The sequence below is a fragment of the Helianthus annuus genome, chromosome 5 (assembly GCF_002127325.2).
Source record: "Helianthus annuus cultivar XRQ/B chromosome 5, HanXRQr2.0-SUNRISE, whole genome shotgun sequence".
NCBI lineage: Eukaryota > Viridiplantae > Streptophyta > Magnoliopsida > Asterales > Asteraceae > Helianthus > Helianthus annuus.
The window spans coordinates 171,769,870-171,792,844 of record NC_035437.2 but is presented as its reverse complement, the minus strand read 5'-3'; the positions used below and the strand labels follow the sequence as shown (position 1 = coordinate 171,792,844).

Below are 22,975 nucleotides of genomic sequence, written 5' to 3'. Positions count from 1 at the left end.
ATATATATATATATATATACAAACCGTAATGCAAAATGCAAAGTAAATTTCAAAATGTTTGATCGGAGTGTCGCGCTCCGGTCAAAGATAATATTTATATGCCCAAATTACCCTTAACAATGTGTCAGTGGTAGTAAGGGGTCGATCCACGAAGAGTATGTGGTTTGTGTATGGATTTGACTGAATTATAAAACTTGTCACAATTTATGAAGCTTGCTAAAGTATTTTTGGGTTTTCGTTTAATTGAAAGATGTGAAATTGGATTACTGAAATTGAATTGCTTAATTAACAACTACTACGTAACGATTGCAAGAGTTTCTGGATATGAAAACAATAATATTAAAAGGGAATCACACCCGACAAAATTTGATCGGAGTGTCGCGCTCCGGTCAAAGATAATATTTATATGCCCAAATTACCCTTAACAATGTGTCAGTGGTAGTAAGGGGTCGATCCACGAAGAGTATGTGGTTTGTGTATGAATTTGACTGAATTATAAAAAACTTGTCACAATTATGAAGCTTGCCAGATATTTTTGTATTTTTGTTTAGTAGAAAAATGTGAATTTGGATTACTGAAATTGAATTACTTAATTAACAACTACTACTTAACGATTGCAAGAATTTTGGATACTAGAACAATAATATTAAAAGAGAATCACACCCGGTTTCGGTAATTATTAACCTAGGATTTCTACAAGTTCTAGTTTCAACTCAAATGCATTTGATTAACGGATTTAGTGTACCGTGACTTAGGTGCTACTAACTATCAACGCCCCGAAGAACGGACAAAAAGACACTTTGTAATCAACACAAGTAAATCCTAACAATGACAATGTACAATTACATATCACCGTTTCGCAAAGTCATAACTTTTAACATCGCTCGACAATTCACGAATTCGTAACAAATGTAATACTATTGTCAAGAGTTTCAAAAACTAAATACAAATTGTCACTAAGTTAAAACAAGAACAATTCGAAACCCTAGAATTAACAACTACCTACACCGGGGTGAAACCGAGATGATTAGCCGCTCATGGTTGATGCAACTTGATCACCGGATGTTTGGAATGCGGATGGAGTCATCTTGAAGCTCGATTGGATGATTGATGAATGATGAAGGTTGGTGATGGATGGTGATGGTGGAATGGTGAATGATTGGGTGAACTAGGGTTAGGAATCAAGATTGCCTTCAATGATGATGGATGATTCTTGATTCGGGTAGGAGATGTTGATAGATGGAATTAGAGATGGAATGGTGGTGTATCTTGGCTCCAAGAACAAGTTCCCAACTCAAAATAATGTGTAACCCCCGAAAATAGGTTAACACAGGCTTTAAAACTCGTCAAAAACAAGAAAAAAACAAGAATTTCGCGACGGCCACCAGGGGCAGCGTCGCCGACGCTCCTGGCGGCGTCCCCGACGCTGGCTGGATCTTCCAAAAGCTTGCGACGGCCTATTTTCCTGTTTACGCGACTTTTTAGCGACGGACACTTCTGAGGGGCGTCGCCGACGGCCCCCTGGGCGTCGCCGACGGTGCCTATAAACCTCCCTTTTTGTTTTCTTCATAACTTCTTCGTTTTAGCTCCGTTTTACTCACCGTTTTCGCCCACGTACTCGTAATTCAGCCCTCTATCATGCCATCTTACAATATATTCATTTTAAATCCATTAACAGCACCCAAAACACATCCAAACTTCGTGATTAACCCGGTTTTGTTCATTTCACATCCCCGGTTGATCCCGTTTGCTCCCGGTGGCCTGTAAACCTCCCGAAAAGCACCTTAAACTCCATTAAACCTGCAAAACACAAATCTAATTAAAAGTAGGCGATTCGGAATAAAAAGTCAAGTAAAAACTCAAACTTAGACACAACTGAACACCGTTATTCGACCACGTATCAATGTTCGTAATGATCGTCGGGTAGTATTGAACTTGAATGCTCGTAACTGTGGAAATTCTGATAAAATATAAGAGACGGCAAATATTGTCAAGAAATGCTAACTTTGATGCTCGGCTTGTTGGCCATGTTCATTTGAACAAGACATTGCAGAAAAGATACGCATGGCATAAATAACGATAGTAACCATGGAAATAATGCTTAGTCTCCATGGTAAGTACGGATAAGTAGGTTTGAGAAGGGTGATTTTGGTTGTAATACTAAGTCTTTGAATGATTATAGTATGCGAATAATAATATATCGACCCCTTCTAAGAGCTTAAAGGTAATCAGAAGTAATGATAGTAATGGAATGTTGAAGATGGCTCATAGTGAACAAAATGCAAAGATAGTATGTGAGGTATGAGTGGTATAAAATAAATCGATTTATTTCGATTAACAAATATATGAAGGAAATATGCTTATGTAGGAAGTTAGAAACAAGCCGCAGACTTAGGTCCGTATGATTAATAATTGTATACAATTGGAATAAAACCGATGAATGAAACGCTAGTGATGATATGTGCTAATAGCTAGTATTATAAGGTAAAAGACACTAATAAGAGCTCTGGAGCAGAAACTAATATAAGTATTGTGGATGAACAACTTGAAAAGTAGAAGTAGTATTGGATTACTATGAGTGAGAAAGGTTTCGGGGACGAAACCTTCTTTAAGAGGGGTAGACTTGTAACATCCCAAAACCCGAATGTTTATAATTGCCATGTGTTCTTATATGACTTAGCATGAAATAAACGACTAGGTTATTTAACCTAGTTAAGTAACGCCCCAAAAACTCGAATTACTAAATTTGCTAGTGAGACCCCATGTTTAATAAAATAGAATGTAGTAACTAGGTTATTATACCTAGTCAAAAGTTTAGCAAAGCAAACAAGGGAACAAACTTGAGGGACCATATATGAACAAGGGGGAAAGTTATGTTTTAATAAACAAAATCATAACACACAACACACATACATCGTGTGTGTGTGCGTGGAATGCTCTGGAGAAGAACAAAGGGGTGTAAACCCTAGTTCTTAAAGAAGTTCCAAATTGAAGGTTGAATCGAAGCTCAAAATCATGAATAAACACGGATTAATGCTCACCATCACAAGAGGATCAAAAGGTATGTCTCAAAACTAAGATTGGTGATCTTGTATGAAATGGGTTATGTCTTAATCCATGAATTGGGATGAAATTGAGCATGAGAATGTATTAGTATCATGATATAGAGCATAGATTACACATGGTTTACGTTAATTAGATGATTCGAGTTGAAACCCACATGTAGTAGTGAAGATGATGATATGGATAATCATGCATGTTTAATTGTTGTATAAAGTTTATGTATGATGTAGTATGTAAAGAGTGATAGTTAGTTAATTTGGGCATATTATGAGGATTATATGATTCTAAGTGGAACTTGATGATCTTGACATGAACTTGTAATATTATGCATGAATTAGTTGTATATTGTGCATTAAATGGTGTAAGCACACCAAGTGTTTGATGAAATGCCTAAGTGAAGTTAGGACGTGAGATTGTAGGAAACGGCTTGACATATATGAATGGAATATGATAATGATATGACTAGTAGTTTACTAACTTGAAGAATGTGCTCTAGATGGAACTCGTATAAGAATTCGGGTTGAATATATGCGTGAGTCAAGTTTATGCATTTGGAGCTTGTATGACGAGTATGTGACTAGGTAATTATGTAGTGGGTTGTGTCACACAACATTTTGTATGAAATAAATGTCACGTCATTAATATAAGCTACCCTATTAAGAAGGATACATGTTCATAAGTTGAAAGTATGTAAATAGGACATTTGACTTCTTGAAGGTCAATAATGAATGTATAGCGTGATTAGCTTTTCGGACATGATTATAATAGCAGAAAAGTCATGTGTATCGTAGTAAATGATCTATGTGTCGTAAATGATGATAATTGAGTTGTATGAATATGGGAAGGTCTATGCTTTGTGTATGTGGTATTTGGGTAATATAAAGTCAAGTAATGTATGAATGGAAGGAAACGAATATTAGTATGAATGAGCAAATATGCTAAATCATAATGTAATTGTGATGACATGAAAGGATAGGAATCACATTAGCATGGACTCAAGAACGGAAGGTTAACGGGTCAAGCGGAGGCGAGGAATCAAGCATGAACACTAACGCTTAAGGTAAGTGACTTCCGACTCACTTCTTAGCATACATAAGGACTTTCTTGTTTGTAAATGAAGGGAAGCTATGTATGGTATGAAATGATTGAAAGTATTGAGGTAAGTATTGATATAGATAGTCGAAGGTAGTTTGTGGACCAAACGGGTCGGATAAATAAGAATAAGTGAGGTAACGATAATAAAACTGGTAATGAATAAGGACCCGGGGTAAGGATTCTTAGTCTAATACGTAAGGAATTGTTTTACGGATGTTTAGGAACAGGTTTCAAGTGAAACGGATGCAAAACGAACGAGTTATGCGAGTTTTAGTATTAAATTGGGGAGCTGAACTGGGCATCACCGTAGCTTACGGTGCCCACCGTAAGCTACGGTGGGAGCTGGGTTCCTCTTTCTGCCGTAAGACAGTATAGAACTACCGTAAAGCTTTTGGGGCCACCGTAAGCTACGGTAGCCACCGTAGCTTACGGTGGAGGTCAGGTACAAATGTAAAGTTTGTGGATTTCTTTGTTTTTCCTTCGAATTCGGACCCCGTGGACCCATTCCAAGCCTCGTTAAGTCCTTATAATGTTCCTCAACCCCACCGAAAGGCTTGGTAAGTTACGGATGAGTTTGGAACTCATTCTTAAGATCCGAAACATACCCGAAGGGCATTTAAAAAGCATTTATGACGTGTGGGAAGGATGGGGTTGTGGGAGCGAGTATGCGGGGTAATGAACTAAGTATGTGGGCATGTATGTATTGATTTAACTTATTCCCAACACTCTTAAGCTAATAAGTAATTATGAATACGAGTCAGTATGTATGTACGAATGTGTTTATGTAATTATGTAGGTACATGTACGTGTGAGTGAAGGTGTGCATGTGTGTAGTTATGATCCGTTTTATGAAGGTATGTTTGTATGTAGTTAAGTATGTAAGTATGTATGCGAGAGGGTATGTTGGTATGTAGTTATGTATGTACGTATGTATGCGAGAAGGTATGTTTGTATGTATGTGAGTATGTATGTTGTATGTAGTTATGTATGTACGTATGTATGCGAGAAGGTATGTTTGTATGTATGTGAGTATGTATGTTGTATGTAGTTATGTATGTACGTATGTATGCGAGAAGGTATGTTTATACGTAGTTATGTATGTATGTATGTATGTGAGTATGTATGTTGTATGTAGTTATGTATGTACGTATGTATGCGAGAAGGTATGTTTATACGTAGTTATGTATGTATGTTTGTTATGTGAGTAGGAATGTATGTACACAGTCATGTATGTATTCCATACGTGGTTTCAATACACTTAAGTATTGACGTTATTAACAGTGTGCCTCGAGAATGAATGTAGTGCAGGTACTATATTGAAGTTTCGTCAAGGATTAGACACCCGAATGGAATGAATAATTCTAGAAGGATGATGTGATGGAAAGTAAATGTGGATAGAACGTAACGAGGTTACATGATTAAGAATCTCGCTCGTATATAACGTGTACTAATGTTGTGAATATATGTGGTGGGTGCAGGTTGTACAAATCACAGATTATCACCATGAGGTGTAGCGATCAAGACCGAGTCACGAGATAGATTGTACGGGAATGTTTGATTATGTAAAATGATAGTTATAAGTTATGCTTTTAATATGTAAAAGAGTACAAAAGATGCATATATTGTAAGAAGGTATTTCATAATGAACTTGCAAGTAGGTCAAAACGTTTTTAATGAAAGAAATTTTTATGGTACGAATTTCCGCTGCGTCTTTCCGTTAAAGCGTGTTAGGATATTACATACTAAGTTTTTTACTAACTTAATTTTCTGCAATAACTTTCGTTCGATAATTTCTTTTTTAAAAACTAATTTGTCGCAGTGTTTAAAAACTTTGTGATATATCATTTGGACCCCCTCAACTTAACGATATTTTGAGTTCACCCTTTCGTTCCTTTACTTTGAAAATACTATTTTTGCGTGTGTATTTCTATGTACGTGTGGGTATAAATTCAAGTTGTTCTGTTTCGATGTAAACTTTTGTTTTTTGGACACGAGTCTACACAATTATATTACGTTTTCATACCTTCTCTGTACGTTTTCAGTTGGTATACATTTCGACTAAATTTTCCTCCAAACCGAGTGGGGTCAAATATTCTACTTTTCATTTGACGGTATAAATTAAAGTTACTTTACGTTTCGAACGCGCCACAACGTACGACGTGAAAAGGTAATATTTATATTATATATTACACCTCATGACTTTGGTCATTTCATTTAACACTCATGTTTACCCACTGTGTATTCTTTTATCATTTTGTGGTTTCTTTCTTTTTTTTTAAAGTTTCAATTTATCTTTTTTGAATACACATGTCAGTTTTTTCTTTATACACATTTTATGTTTTTTTTTTACTTTCCTATGCATTAGGGTAAACCCATACTAACTTGTTTTAAGAGTGTTCTAGTGTTAAATTCTTATCCTCAACTCTTTTAAAGGTCACAGGTTTGAATCAGAGAAGCTTTTTTTTTTTTTTTTTTCTATTTTTAAAGTAAATCATTGCATATGTGGGAGGTTGCGGAATTCTTGACCATCCGAAGTACTTCGACACCGGTATCGAAATTGTATGGTTTATAAATGATGTAAGACAGATCTTGATTTTCTTTTTGTATATAGAGACTTTATTTTTCTCTTCAGCCACTCTAGCAAATATCGGTACTACAACAGACTGGTATGAGAATAACCGAATTTTTGGTTAACGTGAGAAAATCCCACTAGCAAATGATTATTTAAGTAGTGCTAATTTTATCCTTCAATAAACTTAGTTTTTTTTTTTTTTTTTTTTGAATGGTGAACTTCATGTATAAGGTTATCACACTCTCCAAATCGGAGAGCCCCGTATTCTCCCACTCTGGTCAGACTATGTTGTCTTAACCGTGTCCACGCTGGCTTTAAAGTTTGGCTTTTTTGGGCGTTCCCCCGGAAAACCATACCGTCGGCTACCACTTGACAGTCATTGTGCCACCACAAGAGCAGAACTCTCTAGCGTAACACACGGTGGGACGAAAACCCGGTTGGGCTTGGGAATCGAACTGACAATCTCACACAAGACCTAGTTCAAATCATTTATTGCATATATCCACTCTACTATGAATTTAAGTCTCTATCAGAAAACCCAAATCTCCTACCACTCAACCACAAGTGAGATAAATAAACCCAGAAATGGCCGACTATGCTCTATTGATAGTCCATATTCCTCCACTATATTCCAATCCAACGGTCCATGCATTGATATATATCTATTAATAATTCATCACATCTTAGATAAATAGTAACATAATTTCGTCTTTTGTGTGGTTTGTGTTTTGGTGTTTTTTTAGCTTTAGGTTTTTTTTCTATTTTTGTTTTACAAGTTTATTTTTTTATTTTTTGTAATTTTGTCATAAAAAGCTAAATAAGTTAGTTTTTTATGAGTTTTTGTTTTACATTTTTTTTTCTCTGAATTTGTTCATCATTTGGTTGCTACTTAGCATAATGTTTGATGGTCACATTTGGTCCTTTAATTTTATTTCGTTCGGTTGCTATTTTGCATGGTGTTTGATAAGTTTTACGTCACGTAAGCCACTTGGTGTTAACAATTCGTGTTTTTGTTTTATGTTTTATCCCGGTTTTGGTTGTGGTTTGGTTGCTACTTAGCACACTTTTATGCCCCGACCCTGCAACGTTGTAATACGGTCTTACGTCCCATCCCGGCCCTGCAACGCGGGGTGTTAAGACTAGTTACCATCAAAAATGAACACTTATCGAAAAACAACGGCTGATATTCTTCCACGTGGCAGTACACACCGCTCTTGGTATTCTATAACATATTATTATTTGAGTTAAATACCATTTTAGTACTTGTGGTTTGGTTTATTTTGCCAGTTTAGTCCAAAGGTTTGAAACGTTGTCATTTTAGTCCAAAAAGTTTTAAACATTGTCATTTTAGTCCACTGGGTTAACTCCATCCCTTTATTCTGTTAACTAAAAGGGCATTTCGGTCATTTTATATGTAATTCTGTTAACTAGAATGACGATTCGACCATATAAGATGATCGAATTACCCTTCTAACTAACATAAAAAATAAACGAAGTTAACCTAGTGAACTAAAATGATAACAAGTGAAATTATTTGGACTAAAATAGCAAAATTGCCCAAAATCACAACTAAAATGGTATTTAACTCTTATTATTTTTTGATAAAGTAAAGTGGGGTGGTAAGATGCCAAACAAAAGATGCTTTTTCTAGACAAAGGAAAGTCGGTTGCCATTTTAAAATATAAATATTTACTATCAAGTGGAAGGAAGGAACTATAAACAATAGCTGGAATTCTGTCTTCCTTACCAGTTACCACCATACTCTCATAATTCCATTCACATATATGTTTGCTTACAAAATCACCATAAACTAAAAGGAAGAATGGCTGAAATCATTGTCTCTGAACTCCTGAAACCTGTTATTGAGAAGCTGTCTTCTGAAGCCTTGAAGAAAATCGAACGGTCCCAAGGAATCCAGTCAGAGCTGAAGAAACTAAAGAGGACACAGACCCACCAGATCCAGGCTCTCCTTACCGATGCTTCTCAAAAGGAGATAACCCAGGAAGCTGTTCAAAACTGGCTCAATGGTGTCCAACATTTGGCTTACCACGTACTTAATGATCTGGCAACAGAAGCTAAGGTAAAAAGGCTCCTCGTCCCAACTTGTTGCACAAATCTATCACTAAGTCAGAGAATGCATCACAAGTTAGACACTATTACCACCAAGTTACAAGATCTAGAAAAGGAGAAAATCGGTCTAGGGTTAGTTGGTATGGGCGGGTTAGGCAAAACCACTCTAGCTAGACTTTTGTATGACGATGAGCAAGTTAAGAAGCACTTTGAACTCATGGCTTGGGTTTGTGTGTCTGATCAGTTTGATATCTTTAATATAAGCAAAGTTATCTTACAATATGTGAAGGAGGTGGAAAAGGAGGAATTTGCAGATTTAAATCTGCTTCAAGTAGCTCTTAATAATCAACTTAAGGAGAAAAGATTTTTAATGGTATTAGATGATGTTTGGAGTGAGAGTTATGAGGATTGGGTGACCCTAGTGAGCCCATTTCACGCGTGTGCACCTGGAAGTAAAATTATAATGACAACCAGAAAGGTGCAATTGCTCAAAAAGTTGGGTCGCGGTCATCTAAATCATATGCAGATTCTTTCACATGACGTTGCTGTGTCTTTATTTTCTCAACATACGTTCGGTACCAAAATCACACATTTACCGGAAAATGTCAGCAATCTCTACAACTTACAGACATTAATTGTTTTTGGATGTGAATGTTTAAGTAAGTTTCTTATCAACTTCTCAAAGCTTAAAAACTTGCGGCATCTGGATATTAGGGATACTCCGCTTTTAAATAAGATACCCTTAGGGATTGGCGAGTTGAAAAGCTTACAGACTCTCTCCAAGATTATTATCGGAGGAGATAATGGCCTTGCAATAACCGAGCTTAAAGACCTCACAAATCTTCATGGGAAGACTCGCATCAAGGGGCTGGAAAAAGTGGAAATGGCGGTGCATGCATGTGAGGCAAACTTTTCGCAAAAAAGGCTGAGCGAGTTAGAACTAGAATGGAGTGTCGTGTTTGATGATTCGAGAAACGAATCTCTTGAAAAGGAGGTCCTTGATGTGTTGAAGCCTCATAGTGATAGTTTGATAAAGCTTGGAATAGTGTCATATGGGGGTATAGAGTTTCCTAATTGGGTTGGGGATACATCGTTTCTTAGTCTGCTTAGCGTGTCTCTACGTGGCTGTAAAAACTGTACATCTTTACCACCACTTGCGCAACTAGCGTCACTTAAAAAGTTGTTTATAGAAGACATGGATAAGGTGATACCTATTGGTCTTGAGTTAATTGGGACCGGTCTTGCATTCAGTTCGCTTGAAATTCTAGAATTACGAAATATGAAGAGGTTGGAAGTATGGTCAACTGATATTGGAGTCGTGATATTTCCATGCCTTGAAAAGCTTCTTATAGAAAACTGTCCTAGTTTGGTAGAAGTGTCACTTTACGCACTACCTTCATTGAATATTCTAGAAGTATCCGAATGTGATAGTGGCGTGTTGAGAAGACTGGTTCAAGGTGCTTCATCAGTCATGGAGTTCAAAATATAATCTATTTTAGACTGCGGGGGTTTGGGCGTGGGTGGGCTGAAAACGCCCAAGCCACCACCCCGGGTGGGCATGGGTTTGGGCGTGGCCCCTTTTTCGTGGGTTTGAAGCCGGGCGTGGGGCGGGCTAGCAAGGTGACATGGCAGGCTCTCAATGGCTATGTGTCAACTCATGCCCCCAACCCAAGCTCCTAACTCAAGCCCCACCATACCCCATGGGCGTGAGTTTTTTTTTCCATTTTTTTCCCATTCCACGTGTCAACAAATGCCCCAACCCATGCCCCAACCCAAGCCCACCATACCCCACAGTCTTAGGGCCTTGAAAAGCTTCTTATACGCATACGAATTCCGTATGGTACAAAACGTACCAAAACAAAATTCGCCTCTTTTAGAGCGAATTTTGTGACTATGATCCTAAGTACAAGGGTTGTCTAGTAATTACTTATTAGTTAGTTTGAATTGTAAATAGATTAAGTATACAAGTGCGAGGACTGAATGTAACAAGGCAAAAGATAATAACCTACAATCTAAATGGATTGATACCTCCAGGAGACGCGACCCTTCAAGATGGCGGCAAACATCTCACATCAACAGACGCAACGATTCATCAAAGGACATGCCTATTCGCTCGCACCTGCTGGACTAGTATAAATAGGGCTTTGATTTCTCATTTGTAATCATCCCACTCATACATTCAGTTTATATATTCAAGTTATTCATGTTCTAGAGATCAAAGATCAATTTTGGGCAACTGGTGGCATGAGACGTGAGCAAATAATCACTTTATAGTGATTCATAACTTGTCATAATAGATTGGAACAGAAACTTAGTATAGTTTATTACTTTGGGTCTTCACCCACCAATGCCTCTTACTTTCTATAAGGATGCAATATATTTGAGTTTTATTGAGCTACCAAGGTCGTCGAATTTTGTTAAAATCCTTTAGCATATTAATGAAGGCGATGATGGTAGGCTTTTAACATACTCAACATAATATGTTGTTAATACATGCTTAAACATGTACTTATGATGGAAAGAGTTATTTGATTAGTTTAATACATGCTTAAACATGTACTTATGATGGAAAGAGTTATTTGATTAGAGATATTAACCACAAATAGAAAATGGCTTGATATCATCATCAAGGAATCGTTACCCCTGATGTAAAGAATTGTAGCCAAAAAAGGCACATGGGGTTGACCGAAAATCCATTTTGACGGTTATGAGACGAGGATTTGGAAAGCATTGACAGATAAAGACCTGATGAAAGGAGTAATCAAGAGCCCGTTTGAATAGATGTTCAAAAAGAGACTGATTGATCGATGAACAATATCGGCATGCAATTAGTTAGGTAGACAGTTAATATACGATACACTTACTAGTGTATGTCGCACAACTAAATAAGAGGAGGTTAAAGATTGCAAGGTCAGTGTCTGTGTGGGAAATTGGAATGATGATATTCGGTATAACCGGAGATGAAAGAGACCGGTTTCGACTGAAGTGGAAATCAACGAGCTGGTGGCTTTGTGCTCAATTCTGTTACAGGTGAAGTTGAATCAATACAACGATGAGTGGAAGTGGAACGGGGTTGAATACGGAGGAGAAAAAGATTTCAGCGCAAATTCGGTCAGGAGACTTCTTGACAAAAGCAGGATTCGATCGGATACGTATGTTCCCGAGCGATGTAAGTGGGTCCCAAAGAAGTGCAACATATTCATTTGGAGGGCGGAAATGGGTAAAATTGCTATATTGGATGCTCTAAAAAGAAGAAATATCGGAGATGGTAGCACGTCATGTGGGTTATACAAAGATGGGGAAGAGAGTGTTGAACATCTCTTCACGTCTTGCTATTTTGCGTCGATGCGTCGATGCTCTGGATTCTCATTAGTAAATGGTGCAAGTGCCAGAACTTGGTGGTATTCTCCTTTAGAGATCTCATTGAGATCCATAATCATGTGGGTTTGGATGGGAAGAAGGAGGAGGTTCTAATGGCTTGATTAGAATTGGTTGCTGGGCTATATGGAGGACGAGAAATGAGGCTAGGTTCAAGAACAAAGAGGTCAAATTAGATCATCTTTTTGGCGAGGTTAAAAAGATTGGTTTTTTGTGGTATACAGCTAGAACTATAGGAAATGCTACGTCTTGGACAGATTGGTGTAAATTTGTAAATTTGTAATGTTGTTCTTGGTTGGGCAGCTTGTGTTTTAATGAAGTTTACATTTCAAAAAAAAAAAAAAAAAAAAAAAAAAAAAACCAAAAGCCAAAACCAACACACCAAGTGAAGTAAAAACATCCATAAAAAGCAAAAAGATGCCTAAAATTTATATTCATGCATACAAAATAGCTTAAGCATCCACTACCCCTATCACTTAACAAGGTTTTTTGTGAACTGAACATAAACTTGTTTATCTAACAATAGATTACAGATGATTAAAAGAGACCCAACACTACATGATGGCAAGAACTAAAAGATTAATAGAAAATACCAATTCTGCCCTCTGTTGTGTAGGTGATTTTCAACACGACTACTCTGATGCTTCTTTTCCGGTTTCCTCAGCTTCAATTTCTTCAGCGGCCATTTTGGCAAGTTCTTCCTTGACAATGGATTTTAAAGTCGCCTTTCTTGGTGTGAGATCGGTATTGAATCGCTTGTCTGAAGGGAAAAAAAACATGACATCAGATATTACCAAAACTTTTTCTACTATAAGGACATGGTCAAATATAAAAAAATGGTGTACAAGGGTGGTCAACAGGTCTGGCTACGAGTAAACTTCCGTTATTGTTTTATTAAGAGTCCAAACTAAAAAATTGTAAAATGGTCAATCAAAAAGACTCCGATTATTTTCAACTTTTATTCTTTATTTTGTTAATAGATGATTAGTGTCGACTACAATAACAAAAACTAACTTTTATGATGACGAAAATCAGAAGTGTATTAAATAAAAAAATAGAAGGTTTTAAGAATCTAAGTAAATCCTTTAGCTTAACCCGATTAACCGTTAAAGATTAAAAAAAAAAACAGCGCAAATCAACCTATTTTCTATATGGATCAATACTGTCACCTCTACTAGCTAAATGCAAAACTATAATGTTTAAAATGAGAGTGGAGAGTGCTTACTAAGCATTTTGAGAATGTCCATAAAGGTTACCTGCAAAATAAAGGAAGAAAATGCAACATAATCAATGCTCAGATCAAGGTAATAATTTGTTTGTTGTCATGTTAGTATTCAGCAACCTATTTATGGCCCAAGAAATATATTTCTTTTTTTATTTATATATATTTCTTTTTTATTTATTTATCAACAGATAAATGTTAGCTTATATATCCCTCTTTCATGTTCTCTCTGTCTATATATAAATTTTAGTTAGTGGATAATTTGATTATACAAATACAAAACTGTACAATTGAAAAAACAAAAGCGTCACTAAAATAGTAGGAAAACCTAAAAAGATTATAGTAAAAAGAATAGATTGTTAGTTACTTCAAATATTATAATCAAATTAATATTAAATGTTTTTCAATGAACTAATGCAACTGATTCTTACCGTATTGAGATCAGCTTCTTTAAGGATCTCACATGTTGCAGTGTTGAGTTCATCATCACTAGGCTCTAGCTCTTTTTCTTTTGGTGTCTCCTTCTCTTTCTCGGCATTTTTCACTTCTACAAAAGAAACGAACAGTGTACATCAACTTCTTTGAAACAACACAGAATAAAGAGAGAGAGAGAGAGAGAGAGAGAGAGAGAGAGAGAGAGAGAACAGCATATATCAATGAGGTTGGTTGCTAGAAACAGTAATTCTAAAATCAACAATTTAATTTACCAGTTTTCTCTTTGGAAGTCAAAGTCTTCTCATCAGCCACATGATTTTTTTTCTTCCTAGAAAAAGTCTTTGTCGGAGGTTGACTTTCATCCTTTGATTTTGACTGAGTTGTAGGTGAAAAAGTCTTTGTCGGAGGTTGACTGTCACTTTGATCCTTGGATTTTGACTGAATTGCAGATGAACCGGTTGCAGTTGGAGTTTTCTTTTGAGGAATAGATTTCTTTGGCGTTGCTTCTTTTTTTGATTTACTTTTTGAAGCTGATTCCGTCTTGGAAGGAGGTTTTTTAGAATCCCGTTTACGCTTCTTACTGTCTTCTTCCACAGATTCAGGTTCAGACACATGTTCTTCGCTTTCAGATTTTGCAGGATGAGATTTCTTTGGTGTCGCTTCTTTTTTGGATTTACTTTTTGAAGCTGATTCGGTCTTGGAAGGAGGTTTTTTAGAATCCCGTTTGCGCTTCTTACTGTCTTCTTCCACAGATTCAGGTTCAGACACATGTTCTTCTTCGCTTTCAGATTTTGCGGACCCGCCATTCACGTCCTGATGTTCATTGTTTCCATCCTCTTGTTCTTCTTCTGAGTCTTCGGTTTCTGGAGTTCCCTTTTGTTCTTTAGATACACTTTTACTTTTACTTCTACTTTTCTGCTTTTGCAAAAATGCCACGTCAGCAAAAGTAAGTTTTTTTCAAGATAACCATTTGGCATTTGCAAACAAGAGACTGTACCTTTGATGAGACTTTTGAAGGTGTAGTCTCAGAAGTTGATGCACTTTTTTTGTTCACCCTCTTGCGTTTGTTGCCTTTGCTTGACTGAAAACATGCACATATAAAGAGAATTTCAAATGTATTCACCATATATTTACACTATTTAGCGTAGAAAGAACATTTGCTTGCACCAAATTCATTTCAATCCAATGTATGCATCAAATTCTTTTACACCAGGTAACTTACATTTACATATATGTTTCAAATTTTCAACAAAATAATTATATTCATCAAACTCAAAACAGACAATTCTTATTTTGTATAATCGTATTTACTAAAATAGTTAAATATTCACTTTAAGTTTAATAACAATTATAATTGAATGATAAATTTATTTTAAAAATAAAGAGATTGCTTTAATAGTATACTTATTATAAAGAGTAAAGTACACAGATGGTCCCTGTGGTTTACCTAAATTCTGGATAAGGTCCCTAGCTTTCCAAAAGTACACGGATGGTCTCTGTGGTTTGCACTTTGTAACACATTTAGTCCCCAGCCAACAAATCTAAAGGATTCAGCAGGTCCAAGTTATGGACTAAATGCGTTACAAAGTGCAAACCACAGGGACCATCCATGTGACTTTTGGCAAAGTTGGGGACTGGGTGCATTACAAAGTGCAAACCCCAGGGACCATTTTTGTATTTTCAGAAAGCTAGGGACCATATCCAAAATTTTGATAAACCATAGGGACCATCCGTGTACTTTACTCTATTATAAATTATTTTTCCTTTTTCCTTAAATATTAAATAAATCTGTGAATTATGAAAATTCGGTGTGATGAATAGTGTTACACCATTTTGGTATTTTTGGGGCAATAGTTGGAGATGGTCTAAGAGATGATAATAGTATGCAAACAATTTTTGAAGTTAAGGCCGATATGACTTGCCTGTTCTTTCTCTGCAAGCAACACACTAGTTGTGGCATGTGGAATCAACAAAAAGGCAATTAGTTTTGCAATAACCTCTTCCTGCGTGCAAAAATGGGTCAGAATAGACAACTATAGATGTGATGAAGCGATTAGCTATGGCAAAACTTTTTTAGTATGGACATCGTTCGTTTTAACAATTAATATATAAACACACACATAAATATCACAAAAGCGTTAACTCTTTTGAAAACTTGAGAGCGGATACTTAGAATAACAAAATAACCAAAGTACCAAACAAACCTTTTTTGCAGTGGTTCTGGTAATTGGTACGTCAAGCAGATCACAAAACTCAAACAGCTTCTCCTTAGGGAGCTTGTCAAGCTTTTCGTGCACTTTAGATTTTTGCTTTTCCTGCAATGATAACAAATATCTAGCTTGTAAATCTTAGTCATAACAATCAATATGAATATATGATTACTCGTATACTTGACCATGGAGTTCATTAACGACTTAATAAGTTACTATCAAGAGGTGGCAATTTTATCGTTGATACATCAAACAGGTCAAATAAAAAACTACCTTAGAAGGAAATGGGTTGAAAATCTCGTGATGAGTATTTTTACCAAAGAAGTATATTTATAATTGATAGAGGATAAACTTGGTAATGTTATTTGATAGTTGACAACTTAACATGCTATTTCATTTATATAAATTTAAAATGCAAAATGTGTCTCGACTTTTGACTGAACCCTACTACCCATTGCAGCCAATGATAAGAATTTCCCGTTTTGACCTGTTACCCAACTAGTTCATTTTGCCACCTTTGACCACTTACATTCCATACCTGCAGTGAGTGTGAGTCCTTTACTCCTTTATCACCAACTCAAAATTTTGTACCATATTTAGTATCATATTCATAGTATGTATCTTAAATATCGCAGATATACGTGCATATATATTCATTCTTCATACATAATGGGTATAGGTTTCTAACATTATTTGACACATAATGCTCCTAGGCTTAGCCGGTTACAATTCAAGGTAGGAAAAATGGTTCTAAACAAGGGTGACGTAAACAAGTTCCTTTTACCTCATTTTCATGCCAGACAAAGCCAGAAAAACGCAGTATATTACTCTTGATTTCCTGGGCCTGCAAGTCAACCACAACAGCCCTTCAGTCTAAGGAGAAATAATATTTGAAGAAAACTTCCATTGTAAGCAAATGAGATGCCATGATGGAGTATCTATCTATGCAGTTAATGCGGTAAAATATCATATATCGGTCCTTGACTGATATTTGAGATATAGGTTATCTCGGTGAGATATCGGTGGGATCTCGGCATTTTTAGTACCATGCAAAATTTATATATATAGCAATTTAACACTAAAAATTCAGTGATATATCGGTTATATTGGTGATATATCGGTCATTATCGCCGATAATATCGGTACCGATATTTTACTAGGGGACTGATATAATCGATATATCACTGATGTTAACTGCATAGGTATCTATAAATAGCAAATAGGTCGGATGACGTAGGAACGGTCATATAACACTTAAACACAAGAGAGCCTTGGATTTTGAGAATATGGCTATTGGATATACTTTAAAGTTTATACAATTCATAAATTGAAGCTCAATTACCTTTCCTCTCTTTACAAATAATACAGTATGGAGCAGTTTTAGTGTGTCATCAGCCACCTTCTTCTTTGATAGCTTGTAAGCAACTGAAATGTAAACGACAAAGAAAACTTCTAGCCAATCAGAGGCATTAACAAAAAGATAAGAAACCCTAACAGTATTATGTGACCTAATGCAATCTGATCATAGATGGAACTTTACACACAAAGTTTTCTTTCCCAAAGTTTAACAATTTAACAGTTAAAATCTATCACTCTACGAAGTAAAAAAGATCTTAAAGATCCACGTCTACCATATATCTTAGTGACGAATAAAAACAAACAATGTCGTAAGTAATTCATGATTTTTTCCATATCATAACAAGGAATGAAAATAAACCAAGTGGTAATTCATGACTTTTTCACTATTCTTTCCGACGGACGACCGTTGAATGATATTGTTTAATAGAAGAAAATCCATATGGGGTGTTCAACATTCAACTTTAACTCAAAGAAACCAAAATTCCGAAGCTATTCGAAATCCTGAAATTAAATTTGGCGTTAAAGTTTGTTGTTTTTTATATCTCAGTTACTATATTTCCTAATAATCCCAACAATGTATTATCTTCTATAGATTTCAAGCTGCAACAGCAAATGATCGAAGATCGAAATTCCAAAAGGGAACACATTTATAACCATAAAGATATGAGTTAGCTTTCAGCTAATGACCTTGATCATTTAATTACTTTGTAGTACAAAACAAATAATAAAATAATTAGATAATAGCACACTGCACACAAAAGGTAAGTGGACAAAATCAATGATACAACTGGACAACTGGTAAGAATCTTAATCTTCTTCTAGACTTGACACAAAAGGATAACCAACGTAATTAACATTAACTGAAGCGAACACAGCACGAAAACTTCAAGAATAATAAAAAGGAAAGATCAAAAACTTAATTTAAACAAAAATAACAGGTATGACATTAATAAACCAATACTAACTGAACGAAGATCCAAAAAAATTTCCTGGATTATGAAAATTTCTTCCGGCTTTTCAACAGGTCGACTAATCTTTACCAAATATGATAATATACAAAGAAGGGTATCACAAATCAAATTATTAAAATGTGGAAAATGCTAAACATAACCGAGAGAACCATAGTGTGGTTAATTTTGATTATCTGTGTAAACACATAGTGTACATCAACCATAAGTTGGTTGAGGAGCACTCCTTTTCTAGACAAAAAAATAATTATATGGCATATTTTAGTTGTAACCCATATCCCGAAGGGCTATGTTTAGCAAATCCCTTAATATAATGCAAACCAATATCGCTACGTCGCTATCAAAGGATAAATGCAATAACAAGTTTAAAACTTTACCGTTTGGGATATCTTTCAAAGCGGTACCACGTCCCTGCATGGCATTATAACAACAATACGTAAATTAGTCAAAAAGGGAACAGCGTGCTTCATCAATTAAAGACGTAAATGACAAACAAAATCTTAAAATAAACTTAACACCACCTTTTCAACATGAAATTCCTTGGAAGTATCCTGATCGATAATTGCAACCAATCTTTCGACAGATTTCCGCTCCCTTACTGGTCGGTCAATTGTTGGACCAACAGGAGTCTTTGGCTCGTCATTTTTCTTTTTCTCTTCAGATTCCTTCTTGTTTTTGCCTTTTTCTCCTCCACTCTTCTTATGTTTTTTGGATCCACCCTCTTCTGAATCAGCATTTTCGGCTATTTTATCATCACGTTGCTCGTCATCAACTTCCATTGCGTCACTCTTGGCTTCTTCTTTCCTTTCATCATCCCCTTCTTCCTTGCAATCCGTCACCTCTTTCTCTTCTTCTTTGTCATCTTTACTTACTTCAGCATCTTTTTTGTCAACGTTGACTTCTTCATTTTTATCCTTCACCTCATCTTGTGTCTCCTCAACTCCCTCCTTTTTCTCATCTTTCTTCTCACTTACGTCATTGTTAGATTTAGTGGGCGACACGGTCCCATTAGCCACTGCCTCGCCACCGTCGCTGGTCACCTTTTCCTCGCCCATAACTAAATATATCAAATATTCAAATTAAAACAAACCGAAGTCAACCACATATACGTAGTACGATACTCTTTAAAACCATCTTTAAGCCAATTACCAGCTGATCCTACGCGTTCAGTATGACATAAATGATAAAACTACATCCGGCCTTATCGTGCAATTTAGCAACGTTCTTTCACACATGCTTACCAATTAAGGCAATGTACTCTCTAAGATTACACAAAGAGTTAACCTAATTTCAATTTATTTACCAATCATAACATCTTTCGTAAAATCACATTTCTATGATTGTATAAAAAAACTTTAAATATAGATTGCGGTTAGGGTAAAAAAAAATTAAGTTGTATAAATGCTTGAAGTACATAATTACTTTGTTCAATTAGCCTTACTTAGGTTTTCACCTTTCCTCCCAACCACAATCCCGATTTATTACTTAACATGCAAAAAATGTACTCGCATAAAAACCTTCGCGTATCAGATCAATTATCAAACCTAAAATCAGCATACTTAATTCGAATTACACTCACCAACTAACAACAAAACATAATTAAATAACAAAAAAAACACGTGATTCAACAAAACAACGCCAACTAATCAGTCAATTCAAAACAAAACTTTGAAATTCAACTTATTAACAAACCCTAAGAAATCAATGCAACTTCTATGTCTAAGTAATCAAACATTCAAGTACCAGATCACGTAATCAATAACATAATTGAACAAACAACAAGTAAAATCATCAAAAACTTACGTAAATTAAGACGAAAACTTCGAAATTCTTCGTAATTCATAACACACCCTAGGAGAACAATGCGACCTCTACATCTAAACAATCAAACATTCGAGTAACAGATCACATAATCAACAACTTAATTGAACAAACAACAAGTAAAATCTTCGAAAACTTACGTAAATTAGGGCTCAATTCAATTGAGCAAACAACAAGTAAAATCTTCGAAAACTTACGTAAATTACGGCTCAATTCAAAGTTGAAGAGCTAATTTGAGTTTGATTATCAATCAATTCAAAACAAAACTTCAAAATTCTTCATAATCAATAAACAAACCCTAGGACAACAATGCAACTTTTACGTCTAAATAATCAAACATCCTAGAAACAAATCACGTAATCAATAACTTAATCGAACAAACTACGAGTAAAATCATCAAAAACTTGCGTAAACTACAACAAAAACTTCGAAATTCTTCGTAATCCATAAACAAACCCTAGGAGAACAATGCAACTTGTACATCTAAACAATCAAACATTCGAGTAACAATTCACGTAATCAATAACTTAATTGAACAAACAACAAGTAAATCATCAAAAACATACGTAAATTAAAACAAAACTTCGTAATTCATATACAAACCCTAGGAGAACAATGCAACTTCTACATCTAAATAATAAACATGTGAGTACCAGATCATGTAATTAATAACTTAACTGAACAAACAACAAGTAAAATCATCAAAAACATACGTAAATTAAAACAATTCTTCGTAATTCATATACAAACCCTAGGAAAACAATGCAACTTCTGCATCTAAACAATCAAACATTCAAGTAACAGTTCACGTAATCAATAACTTAATTGAACAAACAACAAGTAAAATCATCAAAAACATACGTAAATTAAAACAAAACTTCGTAATTCATATCCAAACCCTAGGAAAACAATGCAACTTCTGCATCTAAACAATCAAACATTCGAGTAACAATTCACGTAATCAATAACTTAATTGAACAAACAACAAGTAAAATCATCAAAAATATACGTAAATTACAACAAAACTTCGTAATTCATATCCAAACCCTAGGAGAACAATGCAACTTCTGCATCTAAACAATCAAACATTCAAGTAACAGTTCACGTAATCAATAACTTAATTGAACAAACATCAAGTAAAATCATCAAAAACATACGTAAATTAAAACAAAACTTCGTAATCCATACACAAACCCTAGGAGAACAATGCAACTTCTGCATCAAAACAATCAAACATTCAAGTAACAATTCACGTAATCAACAACTTAATTGAACAAACAACAAGTAAAATCATCAAAAACATACGTAAATTAAAACAAAACTTCGTAATTCACATACAAACCCTAGGAAAACAATGCAACTTCTGCATCTAACTTAATTCGAGTAACAATTCACGTAATCAATAACTTAATTGAACAAACAACAAGTATAAAATCATCAAAAACATACGTAAATTAAAACAAAACTTCGTAATTCACATACAAACCCTAGGAAAACAATGCAACTTCTGCATCTAAACAATCAAACATTCGAGTAACAATTCACGTAATCAATAACTTAATTGAACAAACAACAAGTAGAATCAACGAAAACTTACGTAAATTAGGGCTGAATTGGAACTTGTAGAGCTAATTTGAGTTGAATGGAAGAAAGGGGGCTAAAATTGTAGAGTGTTGTGTGTGTGTGTGATGTGATGGGTGGTACTTAGCTAGCAGCGCGAGCGTATCGGACTTCAAATACGGATTTTAAATGCGTTTAATTGCGATGTCATATGTGACACTGGGCGGGCTATCCAGGTGCTTGATGGACGGCTGATGTATGATTACTATTTAGTTCACTAAAATTGACGGTGGATCTTGACTTTGATGTAATGAAGGTTTGCCCAAATATAGTAAAGTGAGGTCACTTCATTAATAATATTCTATCATATTATAGTTTATTATATCTTATTACGTTTTATCACTATTATATTATATCGTATTATATCAATATTATATATATTATATTAGGGTGGGGTTTGGTTACAAAGTCGGTTTTTCCTATAAAATGTACAAAGTCATAAAACACCACAATTTCAGTCATAAAACACACTCAAAACCCATAAATAACAGAGTGAAGAACACTAAAACACAATATCTAAATCCTAACAGTCTATAAAAACTTCAAACATACCATCGCAGAACTATGAATATAAAACACAAAATGATAATCAACATCAAACACACTTATTATCCAAAACAAAAGACAAAACCTACATATATGACGTTTTAGTAATTCTTTTTGTTATTTGTGGGTTTTGAATGTGTTTTATGGCTGACATTGTTGTGTTTTATGACTTTTTAAATTTTGTAGGAAAAATGGACTTTGTAACCAACTTCCACTCTATTATATTATACTAGTTTATAGTCTCGTATATTACACAGACTGAATAATTAAACTTGTTTGTTTATAGAGCACAATAAGATAAGTAAATGTACCTGATAGTCATTCTACAAGCTTGCAATCCTTAGCTCATAGTAATCAATGCCCAACTCGCTTATAAAGTGTTTAACAACTCTTTTGAGAGGTTTTTAATTATTTTTACATATTTTCGTTAAATACATTCGAGAAACTACAGCATATTTCAATCACCTATACTATAAAGTTTGAAGTATCGAAAAACCAAAAACTAAACATAAATTATTTCAAAATTTAGACAAAGAACCTACATTGTTACATTTTAATAAAATATTTTAGTTTTTTTATATATTAGTTAATTATTATTTAATTAAATTCAAACTTA

At 35.0% G+C, this 22,975-nt stretch overlaps 2 protein-coding genes and 1 long non-coding RNA gene across 6 annotated transcripts; 2 read left to right on the top strand and 1 right to left on the bottom strand.

The window, feature by feature from the left end:
* Window positions 1-2,746: 2,746 nt before the first annotated feature.
* On the top strand, window positions 2,747-5,856 carry LOC110939461. 3 transcript variants are annotated; one of them, XR_004893610.1, is made up of 3 exons: window positions 2,747-3,061; window positions 4,040-4,123; window positions 5,467-5,856. It is a non-coding gene; the product is annotated as an uncharacterized LOC110939461 (long non-coding RNA). The 3 variants fall into 3 exon arrangements; XR_002592271.2 differs by having other exon boundaries at window positions 4,035-4,123; window positions 5,637-5,856; XR_002592273.2 differs by having other exon boundaries at window positions 4,035-4,123.
* Window positions 5,857-8,552: 2,696 nt separating this feature from the next.
* On the top strand, window positions 8,553-12,274 carry LOC110944095 (putative disease resistance RPP13-like protein 1). The gene is made up of 2 exons (XM_022185810.1): window positions 8,553-10,250; window positions 11,831-12,274. The coding sequence occupies exons 1-2, from the start codon at window positions 8,553-8,555 to the stop codon at window positions 12,272-12,274; spliced, it is 2,142 nt and encodes a 713-aa protein (XP_022041502.1).
* A 290-nt stretch (window positions 12,275-12,564) lies between these two features.
* Window positions 12,565-21,961, bottom strand: LOC110942117 (cylicin-2). 2 transcript variants are annotated; one of them, XM_022183836.2, is made up of 13 exons: window positions 21,791-21,961; window positions 20,176-20,249; window positions 18,894-19,429; window positions 18,750-18,783; window positions 17,388-17,470; window positions 16,830-16,889; window positions 16,040-16,150; window positions 15,758-15,838; window positions 14,833-14,916; window positions 14,108-14,750; window positions 13,832-13,947; window positions 13,404-13,434; window positions 12,565-12,938 (listed from the first exon to the last, which is right to left on the bottom strand). In XM_022183836.2, exons 2-13 carry the CDS (start codon window positions 20,213-20,215, stop codon window positions 12,811-12,813), a joined length of 1,947 nt encoding a protein of 648 aa, XP_022039528.1. In that variant the 5' UTR covers window positions 20,216-20,249; window positions 21,791-21,961; the 3' UTR covers window positions 12,565-12,810. The 2 variants fall into 2 exon arrangements, with proteins under 2 accessions (XP_022039528.1, XP_022039529.1); XM_022183837.2 differs by lacking the exon at window positions 20,176-20,249 and having other exon boundaries at window positions 21,791-21,958.
* Window positions 21,962-22,975: the final 1,014 nt, after the last annotated feature.

Coding starts and splice junctions, on each gene's coding strand:
- LOC110942117 (XM_022183836.2), bottom strand. CDS start 20,215: ATGAATTACGAAGAATTTCGAAGTTTTCGTCTTAATTTAC. Junction 17,471..18,749: donor TTTGAAAGATATCCCAAACG/GTAAAGTTTTAA, acceptor TTTACATTTCAG/TTGCTTACAAGCTATCAAAG. Junction 13,948..14,107: donor GACTTCCAAAGAGAAAACTG/GTAAATTAAATT, acceptor TTTCTTTTGTAG/AAGTGAAAAATGCCGAGAAA.
- LOC110944095 (XM_022185810.1), top strand. CDS start 8,553: ATGGCTGAAATCATTGTCTCTGAACTCCTGAAACCTGTTATTGAGAAG. Junction 10,251..11,830: donor GTGGCGTGTTGAGAAGACTG/GTTCAAGGTGCT, acceptor ATTCTGTTACAG/GTGAAGTTGAATCAATACAA.